Source organism: Clytia hemisphaerica, unplaced genomic scaffold, assembly GCF_902728285.1.
Source record: "Clytia hemisphaerica strain Z4C2 unplaced genomic scaffold, Clytia hemisphaerica genome assembly, whole genome shotgun sequence".
Classification (NCBI taxonomy): Eukaryota; Metazoa; Cnidaria; class Hydrozoa; order Leptothecata; family Clytiidae; genus Clytia; species Clytia hemisphaerica.
This window is the reverse complement of record NW_027103533.1, coordinates 148,528-162,740: the sequence shown is the minus strand read 5'-3', so window position 1 is coordinate 162,740 and position 14,213 is coordinate 148,528. Positions and strand designations below refer to the sequence as shown.

At 41.6% G+C, this 14,213-nt stretch overlaps 10 protein-coding genes, 6 non-coding genes and 1 pseudogene across 16 annotated transcripts; 8 read left to right on the top strand and 9 right to left on the bottom strand.

Moving 5' to 3' along the window:
- Window positions 1–140: 140 nt before the first annotated feature.
- On the top strand, window positions 141–6,579 carry LOC136799749 (uncharacterized; annotated as a pseudogene).
- On the bottom strand, window positions 889–1,363 carry LOC136799744 (histone H2B, gonadal-like). Its single transcript, XM_067056458.1, has one exon. The coding sequence runs from the start codon at window positions 1,337–1,339 to the stop codon at window positions 935–937; it is 405 nt and encodes a 134-aa protein (XP_066912559.1). The 5' UTR covers window positions 1,340–1,363; the 3' UTR covers window positions 889–934.
- LOC136799747 (late histone H2A.2.2-like) lies at window positions 1,597–2,080 on the top strand. The gene has a single exon (XM_067056461.1). It carries the CDS (start codon window positions 1,645–1,647, stop codon window positions 2,026–2,028), a length of 384 nt encoding a protein of 127 aa, XP_066912562.1. The 5' UTR covers window positions 1,597–1,644; the 3' UTR covers window positions 2,029–2,080.
- On the top strand, window positions 2,246–2,364 carry LOC136799881 (5S ribosomal RNA). The gene has a single exon (XR_010845599.1). It is a non-coding gene; the product is annotated as a 5S ribosomal RNA (ribosomal RNA).
- Window positions 2,564–2,727, bottom strand: LOC136799899 (U1 spliceosomal RNA). The gene has a single exon (XR_010845615.1). It is a non-coding gene; the product is annotated as a U1 spliceosomal RNA (small nuclear RNA).
- LOC136799845 (U2 spliceosomal RNA) lies at window positions 2,983–3,175 on the bottom strand. The gene has a single exon (XR_010845570.1). It is a non-coding gene; the product is annotated as a U2 spliceosomal RNA (small nuclear RNA).
- On the top strand, window positions 4,270–4,948 carry LOC136799742 (histone H1-delta-like). The gene has a single exon (XM_067056456.1). The coding sequence runs from the start codon at window positions 4,355–4,357 to the stop codon at window positions 4,895–4,897; it is 543 nt and encodes a 180-aa protein (XP_066912557.1). The 5' UTR covers window positions 4,270–4,354; the 3' UTR covers window positions 4,898–4,948.
- LOC136799743 (histone H3) lies at window positions 5,232–5,764 on the bottom strand. Its single transcript, XM_067056457.1, has one exon. It carries the CDS (start codon window positions 5,686–5,688, stop codon window positions 5,278–5,280), a length of 411 nt encoding a protein of 136 aa, XP_066912558.1. The 5' UTR covers window positions 5,689–5,764; the 3' UTR covers window positions 5,232–5,277.
- Window positions 6,580–6,910: 331 nt separating the features above from the next.
- On the bottom strand, window positions 6,911–7,451 carry LOC136799745 (histone H2B, gonadal-like). The gene has a single exon (XM_067056459.1). The coding sequence runs from the start codon at window positions 7,380–7,382 to the stop codon at window positions 6,978–6,980; it is 405 nt and encodes a 134-aa protein (XP_066912560.1). The 5' UTR covers window positions 7,383–7,451; the 3' UTR covers window positions 6,911–6,977.
- Window positions 7,452–7,639: 188 nt separating this feature from the next.
- Window positions 7,640–8,123, top strand: LOC136799746 (late histone H2A.2.2-like). Its single transcript, XM_067056460.1, has one exon. The coding sequence runs from the start codon at window positions 7,688–7,690 to the stop codon at window positions 8,069–8,071; it is 384 nt and encodes a 127-aa protein (XP_066912561.1). The 5' UTR covers window positions 7,640–7,687; the 3' UTR covers window positions 8,072–8,123.
- A 168-nt stretch (window positions 8,124–8,291) lies between these two features.
- On the top strand, window positions 8,292–8,410 carry LOC136799879 (5S ribosomal RNA). Its single transcript, XR_010845597.1, has one exon. It is a non-coding gene; the product is annotated as a 5S ribosomal RNA (ribosomal RNA).
- A 199-nt stretch (window positions 8,411–8,609) lies between these two features.
- On the bottom strand, window positions 8,610–8,773 carry LOC136799898 (U1 spliceosomal RNA). Its single transcript, XR_010845614.1, has one exon. It is a non-coding gene; the product is annotated as a U1 spliceosomal RNA (small nuclear RNA).
- A 255-nt stretch (window positions 8,774–9,028) lies between these two features.
- Window positions 9,029–9,221, bottom strand: LOC136799844 (U2 spliceosomal RNA). The gene has a single exon (XR_010845569.1). It is a non-coding gene; the product is annotated as a U2 spliceosomal RNA (small nuclear RNA).
- A 1,092-nt stretch (window positions 9,222–10,313) lies between these two features.
- On the top strand, window positions 10,314–10,993 carry LOC136799716 (histone H1-delta-like). The gene has a single exon (XM_067056429.1). The coding sequence runs from the start codon at window positions 10,400–10,402 to the stop codon at window positions 10,940–10,942; it is 543 nt and encodes a 180-aa protein (XP_066912530.1). The 5' UTR covers window positions 10,314–10,399; the 3' UTR covers window positions 10,943–10,993.
- A 281-nt stretch (window positions 10,994–11,274) lies between these two features.
- LOC136799715 (histone H3) lies at window positions 11,275–11,781 on the bottom strand. The gene has a single exon (XM_067056428.1). It carries the CDS (start codon window positions 11,729–11,731, stop codon window positions 11,321–11,323), a length of 411 nt encoding a protein of 136 aa, XP_066912529.1. The 5' UTR covers window positions 11,732–11,781; the 3' UTR covers window positions 11,275–11,320.
- Window positions 11,782–12,226: 445 nt separating this feature from the next.
- LOC136799824 (histone H2A-like) lies at window positions 12,227–14,164 on the top strand. Its single transcript, XM_067056529.1, has 2 exons — window positions 12,227–12,568; window positions 13,679–14,164. Exons 1-2 carry the CDS (start codon window positions 12,262–12,264, stop codon window positions 14,110–14,112), a joined length of 741 nt encoding a protein of 246 aa, XP_066912630.1. The 5' UTR covers window positions 12,227–12,261; the 3' UTR covers window positions 14,113–14,164.
- On the bottom strand, window positions 12,974–13,448 carry LOC136799741 (histone H2B, gonadal-like). The gene has a single exon (XM_067056455.1). The coding sequence runs from the start codon at window positions 13,422–13,424 to the stop codon at window positions 13,020–13,022; it is 405 nt and encodes a 134-aa protein (XP_066912556.1). The 5' UTR covers window positions 13,425–13,448; the 3' UTR covers window positions 12,974–13,019.
- Window positions 14,165–14,213: the final 49 nt, after the last annotated feature.

Sequence of the window (14,213 nt, the reverse complement as noted above, 5' to 3'; positions counted from 1 at the left end):
AACTTTTTTGCAACTTTGTTTTTTTGATTTGAGTAATCTCGATTCTGATTGGTCGAAATAGGTGTTTCCACATACATCCGTACTTCGAAATTTTCTGATTTGGTAGAAAATAGAATTTTGGAAGTGCAAATTCAAACAGTTTCTGTATTCAGCTTACTGAACGTACATCGCAATAATGACTGGTAGAGGAAAAGGAGGAAAAGGATTGGGCAAAGGAGGTGCCAAACGTCACAGAAAGATCTTACGTGACAACATCCAAGGTATCACCAAACCAGCCATCCGTCGTCTTGCTCGTCGAGGTGGTGTCAAACGTATCTCTGGTTTGATCTACGAAGAGACCCGTGGTGTCTTGAAAGTTTTCTTGGAAAATGTCATCCGTGATGCTGTCACTTACACCGAGCACGCCAAAAGGAAGACTGTCACCGCCATGGACGTCGTCTACGCCTTGAAACGACAAGGACGTACTCTCTACGGATTCGGAGGTTAAGAAGTTTGACTTGGACTCAACAAAACGGCTATTTTTATAGCCACACATCTCACAAAAAACAAATCTTACTTTGTATATCTCAAGACCCTTTCCCTATCTACCCCTCCAAACAAAAAAATTATAACCCTTCCAAAAATCTAAGAATTGAAATTTCCCTAGCCATAACATAACAATTTTTTTCTCAGAAAAATTATCTGACGTTATTCAAAAACTTTTCGAAAATTATTTGACGTTAAACAGAATTTTCTTCATAACTTTTCAATAGTCAGAGAAATTTCTCATGAATTTGTAGTCCACAATATTTGACGTTAGATTTTTTTCATGAAAATTTTCAAACTCAAACTCACAAACTCAGGCAGGGATGTAAAAATATAGACAAGTATAGGTTGTTTTTTAAGAGATTTGTGGTCTTAAAAAAGACCGTTTTGGGGTTCCAACAAGGGTAATCTATTTGCTGCTGGTGTATTTGGTGACGGCTTTGGTTCCTTCTGAGACGGCGTGCTTGGCCAACTCTCCTGGAAGCAAGAGACGAACAGCAGTTTGGATCTCACGAGATGAGATGGTGGATTTCTTGTTTTGAAGAGCCAAGCGTGAAGCTTCGGATGCGATTCTCTCGAAGATATCGTTGACGAAAGAGTTCATGATGCTCATGGCTTTGGATGAAGCTCCAACATCGGGGTGGACTTGTTTCAAGACGTTGTAGATGTAGATGGTGTAAGATTCACGTCTCTTTCTCTTGCGTTTCTTCTCGCCAGTTCCTCCGATCTTGCCTCCTTTCTTTCCAGCTCTCTTCTCTCCTTTCTTGGCCACTTTTGGGGCTTGTTTTCCTCCTTTTGCTGGTGCGTCAGACATGATGAATTTTGCGTAGAACTACTGCTTTGCGAAAATGCTAATCAGTGTTTTGAGACAAATCAAAATAAAAAACATTTCAATAAAAAAAAGGGATTCTACGGAATCCAAAAATGCGATTACGCGCTGTGATTGGTCGAGCCGGTTTCACTATTGTTAAATGGCGCAATCTGATTGGTTTAGAAAACAGCGTTTATATCCCTTTTTCTGAACGTAAAAAAATAAGCTTTTTCTGTGGGAAGTAATTCAACTACAATTTTTGCTTCGAAAGTGTCTCTTCGTACGTGAATACTTTATCGAAAATCATCATGTCTGGACGTGGAAAAGGAGGAAAAGCCAAGACAAAGTCAAAGACCAGATCATTCAGAGCTGGATTACAATTTCCAGTTGGCAGAGTCCACCGATTCTTGAGAAAAGGACACTATGCTTCTCGAATTGGATCCGGAGCTCCAGTTTACTTGGCTGCTGTTTTGGAATACTTGTCTGCTGAAATCTTGGAGTTGGCTGGTAACGCTGCCCGTGACAACAAGAAACAAAGAATCATTCCAAGACATCTCCAATTGGCCGTCCGAAACGACGAAGAATTGAACAAGCTCTTGAGTGGAGTCACCATTGCTAATGGTGGTGTCTTGCCAAACATCAACGCTCTCTTGCTTCCCAAGAAGAACAAAGAATCAGCCAAGAAGAACTAAGTCTCTCCTCTGATGTTGGAACCCCAAAAACGGTCTTTTTTAAGACCACAAATCTCTTAAAAAACAAACCATACTTGTCTATTTTTTGAACCTCTGGTTTCAAACACAACCCTAACCCCAACCCTAGCTTCAAAATATAACCCTAGAGAAAGTTATACTCTCTACTGTCATCCTATCCCTTGCAAGTGATCAGACCCCCAGAGATGCCCTTTCTAATGTCTACGTCCATACCACGATGAAAACACCCGTTCTCGTCCGATCACGGAAGTTAAGCATCGTCGGGCCGGGATAGTACTTGGATGGGGGACCGCCTGGGAACTCCCGGTGTCGTAGGCTTTTCATGATTTCTTTTCTTTCTGGGGTCTAAAACTTTCATGGGAGGGGTCTACTAATCATCACTTCTGAGTTCGAGGCGAGATGGGGAAAATAATTTTTGATGGGTGGGGCAAGGCAGGGCAAGGGGTCGAACAGACAAGACCTGAGTTCGAGCCCCATCAGTGGAGAATTTTTTTTGATTCATTTTTTTTTTAAGAGAAGGGGGCGAGCGCGGACGCAGGCCCCCACTACCAGAAATTGTACGGTCGAGTTACTACACTTGTAGCAATCGCAGAGGTCAGCCCAAGCGAAGTGCAATGCGAGGGCCTCACTCTGGAAGAAACCCCTCCTTGATCAGGCTTTACTTCCCCGTCAGGTAAGTATGAGTTTGAATGCGATTCGTTTCAGCCTAGGTGTCCCCTGGTATAACTTTCCTTGTGGTCTAAAGAAATCAGAAATGCAAATTGCATCCAAGGAAGGAAGAGATGATAGCTAGCTAGCGCGGAGGGAAGGAATGAAGGATAGGGGGCTCATCCGGCCGGGTCAAATAACAAAATGCGCACGCATCGCTCGCGCATGAAGACATAACCACCAGGACTATGGAGGGAAGGAAACTTTAAGTAGTGAATTCAATTTTTATAAAAATGGGCCGCGCTCGACTGTAGTGCAACGCCGAGGCAACCCGTGGTCAGGGTGAGGTAAACCTCGCTCCCTTGACCCGAAGCCAAAAATCAGATTAATATATGAGCCAACACTATGGAAGGCGTATCAGATATTAAACTGATAAGAACAGATACTACACTTGATCTTAGCCATTAGGCCGAGAAGCGATACCGAGGATGGAAAGGGTTCTCAGCCAGGTTGGAAAGGAATGATAAAGACTTGTGGTTTCCTTTGCAGGGGGAGGGGGAGGGGTAGTCAGATTTGAAATGGGATGGGTAATCACGTCCCCAAGGAGGATGGGTGGGAACTAGGGTTAGGGTTAGGGTTCGGAATTTTATGTGTGCTTGGTAGATTGGTAGATTGAATAAGTAAGGGGTAGAAAAGAATAGAAAAAATTTCAAAGCTTGGACATAAACCCTAACCCTAACCCTAACCCTAACCCTAACCCTAACCCTAACCCTAACCCTAACCCTAACCCTAAGCAAACCAATTTTTGTCTATTTTGACTGTATTTTTTAAACGGGAGCGAGTTGCTGGCTAGAAGGGTTCCCTATTTTCCCTGCTCAGTTCACTTTTTCATGTTCATAAAAAATTTTCAACCAGCCCAAAGACAAGAGCCTAGAGAACATTCGCCTACCCTGCCTGACCTAAGAATTGGAAAAAAATTTTTTTTTTCTCCCCCAAAAATATTTTCTTATTTTCTTTCCTACTCTTAGGGAAGGTTTACTTCATTCCAAAGGCTCCACACCCCTTTCTTGGGCTCAGGGTTAGTGTTAGCCCAAGTTCTGACATCCACAACAACCCCTCAAAACATAAAATTTTGCCGTGTTTTCCCATGTTGCCGCGCACCCGATTTCCTCAACCAAAAATAATGTCACCGAAAAACTGCTTATGGTGCCGAAAAGCAGAGGCCTTGGAGCAACTTTAACAAAAAGAATCAAGTCCGTAGCTATTTTTTTCGAAGAGTTATTTGCTTTTCAAGACGAAATTTCTTCGAAAAATCAATGAAATTTCCTCTTTTTTCTTTAATAACTTTTTTTCTACTCGACCGATTGCTTTCAAATTTTCACCCAACCTAGCCTAACTATTTCCCCGTCCAGAACAGTTTTTCATTTTGTTATACCTTTTCGGGAAGCTCTTATTTTACACTTTGCCCGTCACCAACAAACACGATTTATAAAAAGGGATATAAATGCATTTTTGAAAATTGCTTACTTTCGCGTCCGAAATCGGAAAAAATTCCATTCTAATAGAAAAAAACTGAAAATCGAGAATCAGTCTACGAAAAAGTTAGAAGTGTCTGAACTACTGAAATTTTTTACGTTCAAACTTGAAATTCATTGCAATCATGTCTGAAGCACAAAAGAAGAAAGCTGCACCAAAAAAGCCAGCTGAGCATCCCAAATACATCGACATGGTGTCTGCTGCAATCGTCGCTTTGAAAGAAAGAAGTGGATCTTCAAGACAAGCCATCCTCAAGTACATCCAAGCCAACTACAAAGTCGGAGACAATGCTTCTGTCCACCTCAAGATGGCTCTGAAGAGAGGTGTTATCAGCGGTGTCTTGTCTCAACCCAAAGGAACCGGTGCATCAGGATCTTTCAAAGTTGTAAAGAAGACCGAGCCAAAGAAGAAGGCTGCTCCCAAGAAGAAGCCCGCCGCTAAGAAACCAGCTGCTAAAAAGACCACCAAGAAAACCACCCCAAAGAAGAAGCCTGCTGCCAAGAAAGCCAAATCTACACCCAAGAAGAAGACCGCTGCCAAAAAGAAGCCAGCTTCTGCTGCTAAAAAACCAGCAGCCAAGAAAGCCACCAAGAAACCTGCAGCCAAGAAGCCAGCAGCAAAGAAACCAGCCAAGAAAACCCCAAAGAAGAGGACAACCAAGAAATAAATTGCACCCTACTTGCTTTGGAACTTCAAAACGGCTATTTTTATAGCCACAAATCTTTTAAAAAACAATTTATACTTGACTATATTCCCTTCAACCCTAACCCTAGATAGAAAAATTTCCCAAAAAAAATTCTCGAACTTTTAAAATTTTTTTTACAAGGCCATAGCTATTGTTGCCTACTTTGGGATTTCTAATTTTGCTATAATTTTTGAATCCTACTCAGAGGCCTATTCATTTGAATTTTCTGGGATTTTTTTTGAGTCTCAGGGAGGGGAGTTATGTCATATTTGGGGGATTCATGATATACACAGTAAGATTTGTTTTTTAGGAGATGTGTGGCTATAAAAATAGCCGTTTTTTGGTCCACAATCAGGAAAGATCTAAGCACGTTCTCCACGGATTCTTCGGGCCAATTGGATGTCTTTTGGCATGATGGTGACACGTTTAGCATGGATGGCACACAAGTTGGTGTCTTCGAAGAGTCCGACGAGGTAAGCTTCAGATGCTTCTTGGAGAGCAGAGACGGCGGAGCTTTGGAAACGCAAGTCAGTCTTGAAGTCTTGAGCGATTTCACGGACCAAACGTTGGAAAGGTAACTTTCGGATGAGCAATTCAGTGGATTTTTGGTATCTTCTGATCTCACGGAGAGCGACGGTTCCTGGTCTGTATCTGTGTGGTTTCTTGACTCCACCGGTGGCTGGTGCACTCTTTCTTGCAGCTTTGGTAGCCAATTGTTTTCGTGGGGCTTTGCCTCCAGTTGATTTACGAGCAGTTTGCTTTGTTCTAGCCATTTTTCTAGTAGAAGTGCTTGATTTGCTTGAATTCTCTAGCAAAAATCAAATTTGAATGAATTTTTTTAAAGGCTTCCCGGTTTTCAGAATGTTTACATCGAAATCGCGTAATCTGATTGGTCGATGAAAGTGAAATCTGATTGGTTTAAAAAACAGCGTTTATATCCCTTTTTGAAAATCAACAAAATCCGTGTTTGTTGGCGACGGGAAAAAGCTTATATCTCAGCCAATTTTAAATCTTTTTTCATGATTTTTTCTTTAAAAGACGTCTCATCTGCCCTGAAATCTTTCTGCCAAAGATCTTTTTGATAGCTTTTGTAGTTTCTGAGATATTCGCGAAAAACCGCCAAACTTCAAACTTTTTTGCAACTTTGTTTTTTTGATTTGAGTAATCTCGATTCTGATTGGTCGAAATAGGTGTTTCCACATACATCCGTACTTCGAAATTTTCTGATTTGGTAGAAAATAGAATTTTGGAAGTGCAAATTCAAACAGTTTCTGTATTCAGCTTACTGAACGTACATCGCAATAATGACTGGTAGAGGAAAAGGAGGAAAAGGATTGGGCAAAGGAGGTGCCAAACGTCACAGAAAGATCTTACGTGACAACATCCAAGGTATCACCAAACCAGCCATCCGTCGTCTTGCTCGTCGAGGTGGTGTCAAACGTATCTCTGGTTTGATCTACGAAGAGACCCGTGGTGTCTTGAAAGTTTTCTTGGAAAATGTCATCCGTGATGCTGTCACTTACACCGAGCACGCCAAAAGGAAGACTGTCACCGCCATGGACGTCGTCTACGCCTTGAAACGACAAGGACGTACTCTCTACGGATTCGGAGGTTAAGAAGTTTGACTTGGACTCAACAAAACGGCTATTTTTATAGCCACACATCTCACAAAAAACAAATCTTACTTTGTATATCTCAAGACCCTTTCCCTATCTACCCCTCCAAACAAAAAAATTATAACCCTTCCAAAAATCTAAGAATTGAAATTTCCCTAGCCATAACATAACAATTTTTTCTCAGAAAAATTATCTGACGTTATTCAAAAACTTTTCGAAAATTATTTGACGTTAAACAGAATTTTCTTCATAACTTTTCAATAGTCAGAGAAATTTCTCATGGATTTGTAGTCCACAATATTTGACGTTAGATTTTTTTCATGAAAATTTTCAAACTCAAACTCACAAACTCAGGCAGGGATGTAAAAATATAGACAAGTATAGGTTGTTTTTTAAGAGATTTGTGGTCTTAAAAAAGACCGTTTTGGGGTTCCAACAAGGGAAATCTATTTGCTGCTGGTGTATTTGGTGACGGCTTTGGTTCCTTCTGAGACGGCGTGCTTGGCCAACTCTCCTGGAAGCAAGAGACGAACAGCAGTTTGGATCTCACGAGATGAGATGGTGGATTTCTTGTTTTGAAGAGCCAAGCGTGAAGCTTCGGATGCGATTCTCTCGAAGATATCGTTGACGAAAGAGTTCATGATGCTCATGGCTTTGGATGAAGCTCCAACATCGGGGTGGACTTGTTTCAAGACGTTGTAGATGTAGATGGTGTAAGATTCACGTCTCTTTCTCTTGCGTTTCTTCTCGCCAGTTCCTCCGATCTTGCCTCCTTTCTTTCCAGCTCTCTTCTCTCCTTTCTTGGCCACTTTTGGGGCTTGTTTTCCTCCTTTTGCTGGTGCGTCAGACATGATGAATTTTGCGTAGAACTACTGCTTTGCAAAAATGCTAATCAGTGTTTTGAGACAAATCAAAATAAAAAACATTTCAATAAAAAAAAGGGATTCTACGGAATCCAAAAATGCGATTACGCGCTGTGATTGGTCGAGCCGGTTTCACTATTGTTAAATGGCGCAATCTGATTGGTTTAGAAAACAGCGTTTATATCCCTTTTTCTGAACGTAAAAAAATAAGCTTTTTCTGTGGGAAGTAATTCAACTACAATTTTTGCTTCGAAAGTGTCTCTTCGTACGTGAATACTTTATCGAAAATCATCATGTCTGGACGTGGAAAAGGAGGAAAAGCCAAGACAAAGTCAAAGACCAGATCATTCAGAGCTGGATTACAATTTCCAGTTGGCAGAGTCCACCGATTCTTGAGAAAAGGACACTATGCTTCTCGAATTGGATCCGGAGCTCCAGTTTACTTGGCTGCTGTTTTGGAATACTTGTCTGCTGAAATCTTGGAGTTGGCTGGTAACGCTGCCCGTGACAACAAGAAACAAAGAATCATCCCAAGACATCTCCAATTGGCCGTCCGAAACGACGAAGAATTGAACAAGCTCTTGAGTGGAGTCACCATTGCTAATGGTGGTGTCTTGCCAAACATCAACGCTCTCTTGCTTCCCAAGAAGAACAAAGAATCAGCCAAGAAGAACTAAGTCTCTCCTCTGATGTTGGAACCCCAAAAACGGTCTTTTTTAAGACCACAAATCTCTTAAAAAACAAACCATACTTGTCTATTTTTTGAACCTCTGGTTTCAAACACAACCCTAACCCCAACCCTAGCTTCAAAATATAACCCTAGAGAACGTTATACTCTCTACTACTGTCATCCTATCCCCTGCAAGTGATCAGACCCCCAGAGATACCCTACCTAATGTCTACGTCCATACCACGATGAAAACACCCGTTCTCGTCCGATCACGGAAGTTAAGCATCGTCGGGCCGGGATAGTACTTGGATGGGGGACCGCCTGGGAACTCCCGGTGTCGTAGGCTTTTCATGATTTCTTTTCTTTCTGGGGTCTAAAACTTTCATGGGAGGGGTCTACTAATCATCACTTCTGAGTTCGAGGCGAGATGGGGAAAATAATTTTTGATGGGTGGGGCAAGGCAGGGCAAGGGGTCGAACAGACAAGACCTGAGTTCGAGCCCCATCAGTGAAGAATTTTTTTTTGATTCATTTTTTTTTAAGAGAAGGGGGCGAGCGCGGACGCAGGCCCCCACTACCAGAAATTGTACGGTCGAGTTACTACACTTGTAGCAATCGCAGAGGTCAGCCCAAGCGAAGTGCAATGCGAGGGCCTCACTCTGGAAGAAACCCCTCCTTGATCAGGCTTTACTTCCCCGTCAGGTAAGTATGAGTTTGAATGCGATTCGTTTCAGCCTAGGTGTCCCCTGGTATAACTTTCCTTGTGGTCTAAAGAAATCAGAAATGCAAATTGCATCCAAGGAAGGAAGAGATGATAGCTAGCTAGCGCGGAGGGAAGGAATGAAGGATAGGGGGCTCATCCGGCCGGGTCAAATAACAAAATGCGCACGCATCGCTCGCGCATGAAGACATAACCACCAGGACTATGGAGGGAAGGAAGCTTTAAGTAGTGATTTCAATTTTTATAAAAATGGGCCGCGCTCGACTGTAGTGCAACGCCGAGGCAACCCGTGGTCAGGGTGAGGTAAACCTCGCTCCCTTGACCCGAAGCCAAAAATCAGATTAATATATGAGCCAACACTATGGAAGGCGTATCAGATATTAAACTGATAAGAACAGATACTACACTTGATCTTAGCCATTAGGCCGAGAAGCGATACCGAGGATGGAAAGGGTTCTCAGCCAGGTTGGAAAGGAATGATAAAGACTTGTGGTTTCCTTTGCAGGGGAGGGGGAGGGGTAGTCAGATTTGAAATGGGATGGGTAATCACGTCCCCAAGGAGGATGGGTGGGAACTAGGGTTAGGGTTAGGGTTCGGAATTTTATGTGTGCTTGGTAGATTGGTAGATTGAATAAGTAAGGGGTAGAAAAGAATAGAAAAAATTTCAAAGCTTGGACATAAACCCTAACCCTAACCCTAACCCTAACCCTAACCCTAACCCTAACCCTAACCCTAACCCTAACCCTAAGCAAACCAATTTTTGTCTATTATGACTTTATTTTTTAAACGGGAGCGAGTTGCTGGCTAGAAGGGTTCCCTATTTTCCCTGCTCAGTTCACTTTTTCATGTTCATAAAAAATTTTCAACCAGCCCAAAGACAAGAGCCTAGAGAACATTCGCCTACCCTGCCTGACCTAAGAATTGGAAAAAAATTTTTTTTTCTCCCCCAAAAATATTTTCTTATTTTCTTTCCTACTCTTAGGGAAGGTTTACTTCATTCCAAAGGCTCCACACCCCTTTCTTGGGCTCAGGGTTAGTGTTAGCCCAAGTTCTGACATCCACAACAACCCCTCAAAACATAAAATTTTGCCGTGTTTTCCCATGTTGCCGCGCACCCGATTTCCTCAACCAAAAATAATGTCACCGAAAAACTGCTTATGGTGCCGAAAAGCAGAGGCCTTGGAGCAACTTTAACAAAAAGAATCAAGTCCGTAGCTATTTTTTTCGCAGAGTTATTTGCTTTTCAAGACGAAATTTCTTCGAAAAATCAATGAAATTTCCTCTTTTTTCTTTAATAACTTTTTTTCTACTCGACCGATTGCTTTCAAATTTTCACCCAACCTAGCCTAACTATTTCCCCGTCCAGAGCAGTTTTTCATTTTGTTATACCTTTTCGGGAAGGCCCTTATTTTACACTTTGCCCGTCACCAACAAACACGATTTATAAAAAGGGATATAAATGCATTTTTGAAAATTGCTTACTTTCGCGTCCGAAATCGGAAAAAATTCCATTCTAATAGAAAAAAACTGAAAATCGAGAATCAGTCTACGAAAAAGTTAGAAGTGTCTGAACTACTGAAATTTTTTACGTTCAAACTTGAAATTCATTGCAATCATGTCTGAAGCACAAAAGAAGAAAGCTGCACCAAAAAAGCCAGCTGAGCATCCCAAATACATCGACATGGTGTCTGCTGCAATCGTCGCTTTGAAAGAAAGAAGTGGATCTTCAAGACAAGCCATCCTCAAGTACATCCAAGCCAACTACAAAGTCGGAGACAATGCTTCTGTCCACCTCAAGATGGCTCTCAAGAGAGGTGTTATCAGCGGTGTCTTGTCTCAACCCAAAGGAACCGGTGCATCAGGATCTTTCAAAGTTGTAAAGAAGACCGAACCAAAGAAGAAGGCTGCTCCCAAGAAGAAGCCCGCCGCTAAGAAACCAGCTGCTAAAAAGACCACCAAGAAAACCACCCCAAAGAAGAAGCCTGCTGCCAAGAAAGCCAAATCTACACCCAAGAAGAAGACCGCTGCCAAAAAGAAGCCAGCTTCTGCTGCTAAAAAACCAGCAGCCAAGAAAGCCACCAAGAAACCTGCAGCCAAGAAGCCAGCAGCAAAGAAACCAGCCAAGAAAACCCCAAAGAAGAGGACAACCAAGAAATAAATTGCACCCTACTTGCTTTGGAACTTCAAAACGGCTATTTTTATAGCCACAAATCTTTTAAAAAACAATTTATACTTGACTATATTCCCTTCAACCCTAACCCTAGATAGAAAAATTTCCCAAAAAAATTCTCGAACTTTTAAATTTTTTTTACAAGGCCATAGCTATTGTTGCCTACTTTGGGATTTCTAATTTTGCTATAATTTTTGAATCCTACTCAGAGGCCTATTCATTTGAATTTTCTGGGATTTTTTTTGAGTCTCAGGGAGGGGAGTTATGTCATATTTGGGGGATTCATGATATACACAGTAAGATTTGTTTTTTAGGAGATGTGTGGCTATAAAAATAGCCGTTTTTTGGTCCACAATCAGGAAAGATCTAAGCACGTTCTCCACGGATTCTTCGGGCCAATTGGATGTCTTTTGGCATGATGGTGACACGTTTAGCATGGATGGCACACAAGTTGGTGTCTTCGAAGAGTCCGACGAGGTAAGCTTCAGATGCTTCTTGGAGAGCAGAGACGGCGGAGCTTTGGAAACGCAAGTCAGTCTTGAAGTCTTGAGCGATTTCACGGACCAAACGTTGGAAAGGTAACTTTCGGATGAGCAATTCAGTGGATTTTTGGTATCTTCTGATCTCACGGAGAGCGACGGTTCCTGGTCTGTATCTGTGTGGTTTCTTGACTCCACCGGTGGCTGGTGCACTCTTTCTTGCAGCTTTAGTAGCCAATTGTTTTCGTGGGGCTTTGCCTCCAGTTGATTTACGAGCAGTTTGCTTTGTTCTAGCCATTTTTCTAGTAGAAGTGCTTGATTTGCTTGAATTCTCTAGCAAAAATCAAATTTGAATGAATTTTTTAAAGGCTTCCCGGTTTTCAGAATGTTTACATCGAAATCGCGTAATCTGATTGGTCGATGAAAGTGAAATCTGATTGGTTTAAAAAACAGCGTTTATATCCCTTTTTGAAAATCAACAAAATCCGTGTTTGTTGGCGACGGGAAAAAGCTTATATCTCAGCCAATTTTGAATCTTTTTTCATGATTTTTTCTTTAAAAGACGTCTCATCTGCCCTGAAATCTTTCTGCCAAAGATCTTTTTGATAGCTTTTGTAGTTTCTGAGATATTCGCGAAAAACCGCCAAACTTCAAACTTTTTTGCAACTTTGTTTTTTTGATTTGAGTAATCTCGATTCTGATTGGTCGAAATAGGTGTTTCCACATACATCCGTACTTCGAAATTTTCTGATTTGGTAGAAAATAGAATTTTGGAAGTGCAAATTCAAACAGTTTCTGTATTCAGCTTACTGAACGTACATCGCAATAATGACTGGTAGAGGAAAAGGAGGAAAAGGATTGGGCAAAGGAGGTGCCAAACGTCACAGAAAGATCTTACGTGACAACATCCAAGGTATCACCAAACCAGCCATCCGTCGTCTTGCTCGTCGAGGTGGTGTCAAACGTATCTCTGGTTTGATCTACGAAGAGACCCGTGGTGTCTTGAAAGTTTTCTTGGAAAATGTCATCCGTGATGCTGTCACTTACACCGAGCACGCCAAAAGGAAGACTGTCACCGCCATGGACGTCGTCTACGCCTTGAAACGACAAGGACGTACTCTCTACGGATTCGGAGGTTAAGAAGTTTGACTTGGACTCAACAAAACGGCTATTTTTATAGCCACACATCTCACAAAAACAAATCTTACTTTGTATATCTCAAGACCCTTTCCCTATCTACCCCTCCAAACAAAAAAATTATAACCCTTCCAAAAATCTAAGAATTGAAATTTCCCTAGCCATAACATAACAATTTTTTTCTCAGAAAAATTATCTGACGTTATTCAAAAACTTTTCGAAAATTATTTGACGTTAAACAGAATTTTCTTCATAACTTTTCAATAGTCAGAGAAATTTCTCATGAATTTGTAGTCCACAATATTTGACGTTAGATTTTTTTCATGAAAATTTTCAAACTCAAACTCACAAACTCAGGCAGGGATGTAAAAATATAGACAAGTATAGGTTGTTTTTTAAGAGATTTGTGGTCTTAAAAAAGACCGTTTTGGGGTTCCAACAAGGGTAATCTATTTGCTGCTGGTGTATTTGGTGACGGCTTTGGTTCCTTCTGAGACGGCGTGCTTGGCCAACTCTCCTGGAAGCAAGAGACGAACAGCAGTTTGGATCTCACGAGATGAGATGGTGGATTTCTTGTTTTGAAGAGCCAAGCGTGAAGCTTCGGATGCGATTCTCTCGAAGATATCGTTGACGAAAGAGTTCATGATGCTCATGGCTTTGGATGAAGCTCCAACATCGGGGTGGACTTGTTTCAAGACGTTGTAGATGTAGATGGTGTAAGATTCACGTCTCTTTCTCTTGCGTTTCTTCTCGCCAGTTCCTCCGATCTTGCCTCCTTTCTTTCCAGCTCTCTTCTCTCCTTTCTTGGCCACTTTTGGGGCTTGTTTTCCTCCTTTTGCTGGTGCGTCAGACATGATGAATTTTGCGTAGAACTACTGCTTTGCGAAAATGCTAATCAGTGTTTTGAGACAAATCAAAATAAAAAACATTTCAATAAAAAAAAGGGATTCTACGGAATCCAAAAATGCGATTACGCGCTGTGATTGGTCGAGCCGGTTTCACTATTGTTAAATGGCGCAATCTGATTGGTTTAGAAAACAGCGTTTATATCCCTTTTTCTGAACGTAAAAAATAAGCTTTTTCTGTGGGAAGTAATTCAACTACAATTTTTGCTTCGAAAGTGTCTCTTCGTACGTGAATACTTTATCGAAAATCATCATGTCTGGACGTGGAAAAGGAGGAAAAGCCAAGACAAAGTCAAAGACCAGATCATTCAGAGCTGGATTACAATTTCCAGTTGGCAGAGTCCACCGATTCTTGAGAAAAGGACACTATGCTTCTCGAATTGGATCCGGAGCTCCAGTTTACTTGGCTGCTGTTTTGGAATACTTGTCTGCTGAAATCTTGGAGTTGGCTGGTAACGCTGCCCGTGACAACAAGAAACAAAGAATCATTCCAAGACATCTCCAATTGGCCGTCCGAAACGACGAAGAATTGAACAAGCTCTTGAGTGGAGTCACCATTGCTAATGGTGGTGTCTTGCCAAACATCAACGCTCTCTTGCTTCCCAAGAAGAACAAAGAATCAGCCAAGAAGAACTAAGTCTCTCCTCTGATGTTGGAACCCCAAAAACGGTCTTTTTTAAGACCACAAATCTCTTAAAAACAAACCGTACTTGTCTATTTTTTGAACCTCTGGTTTCA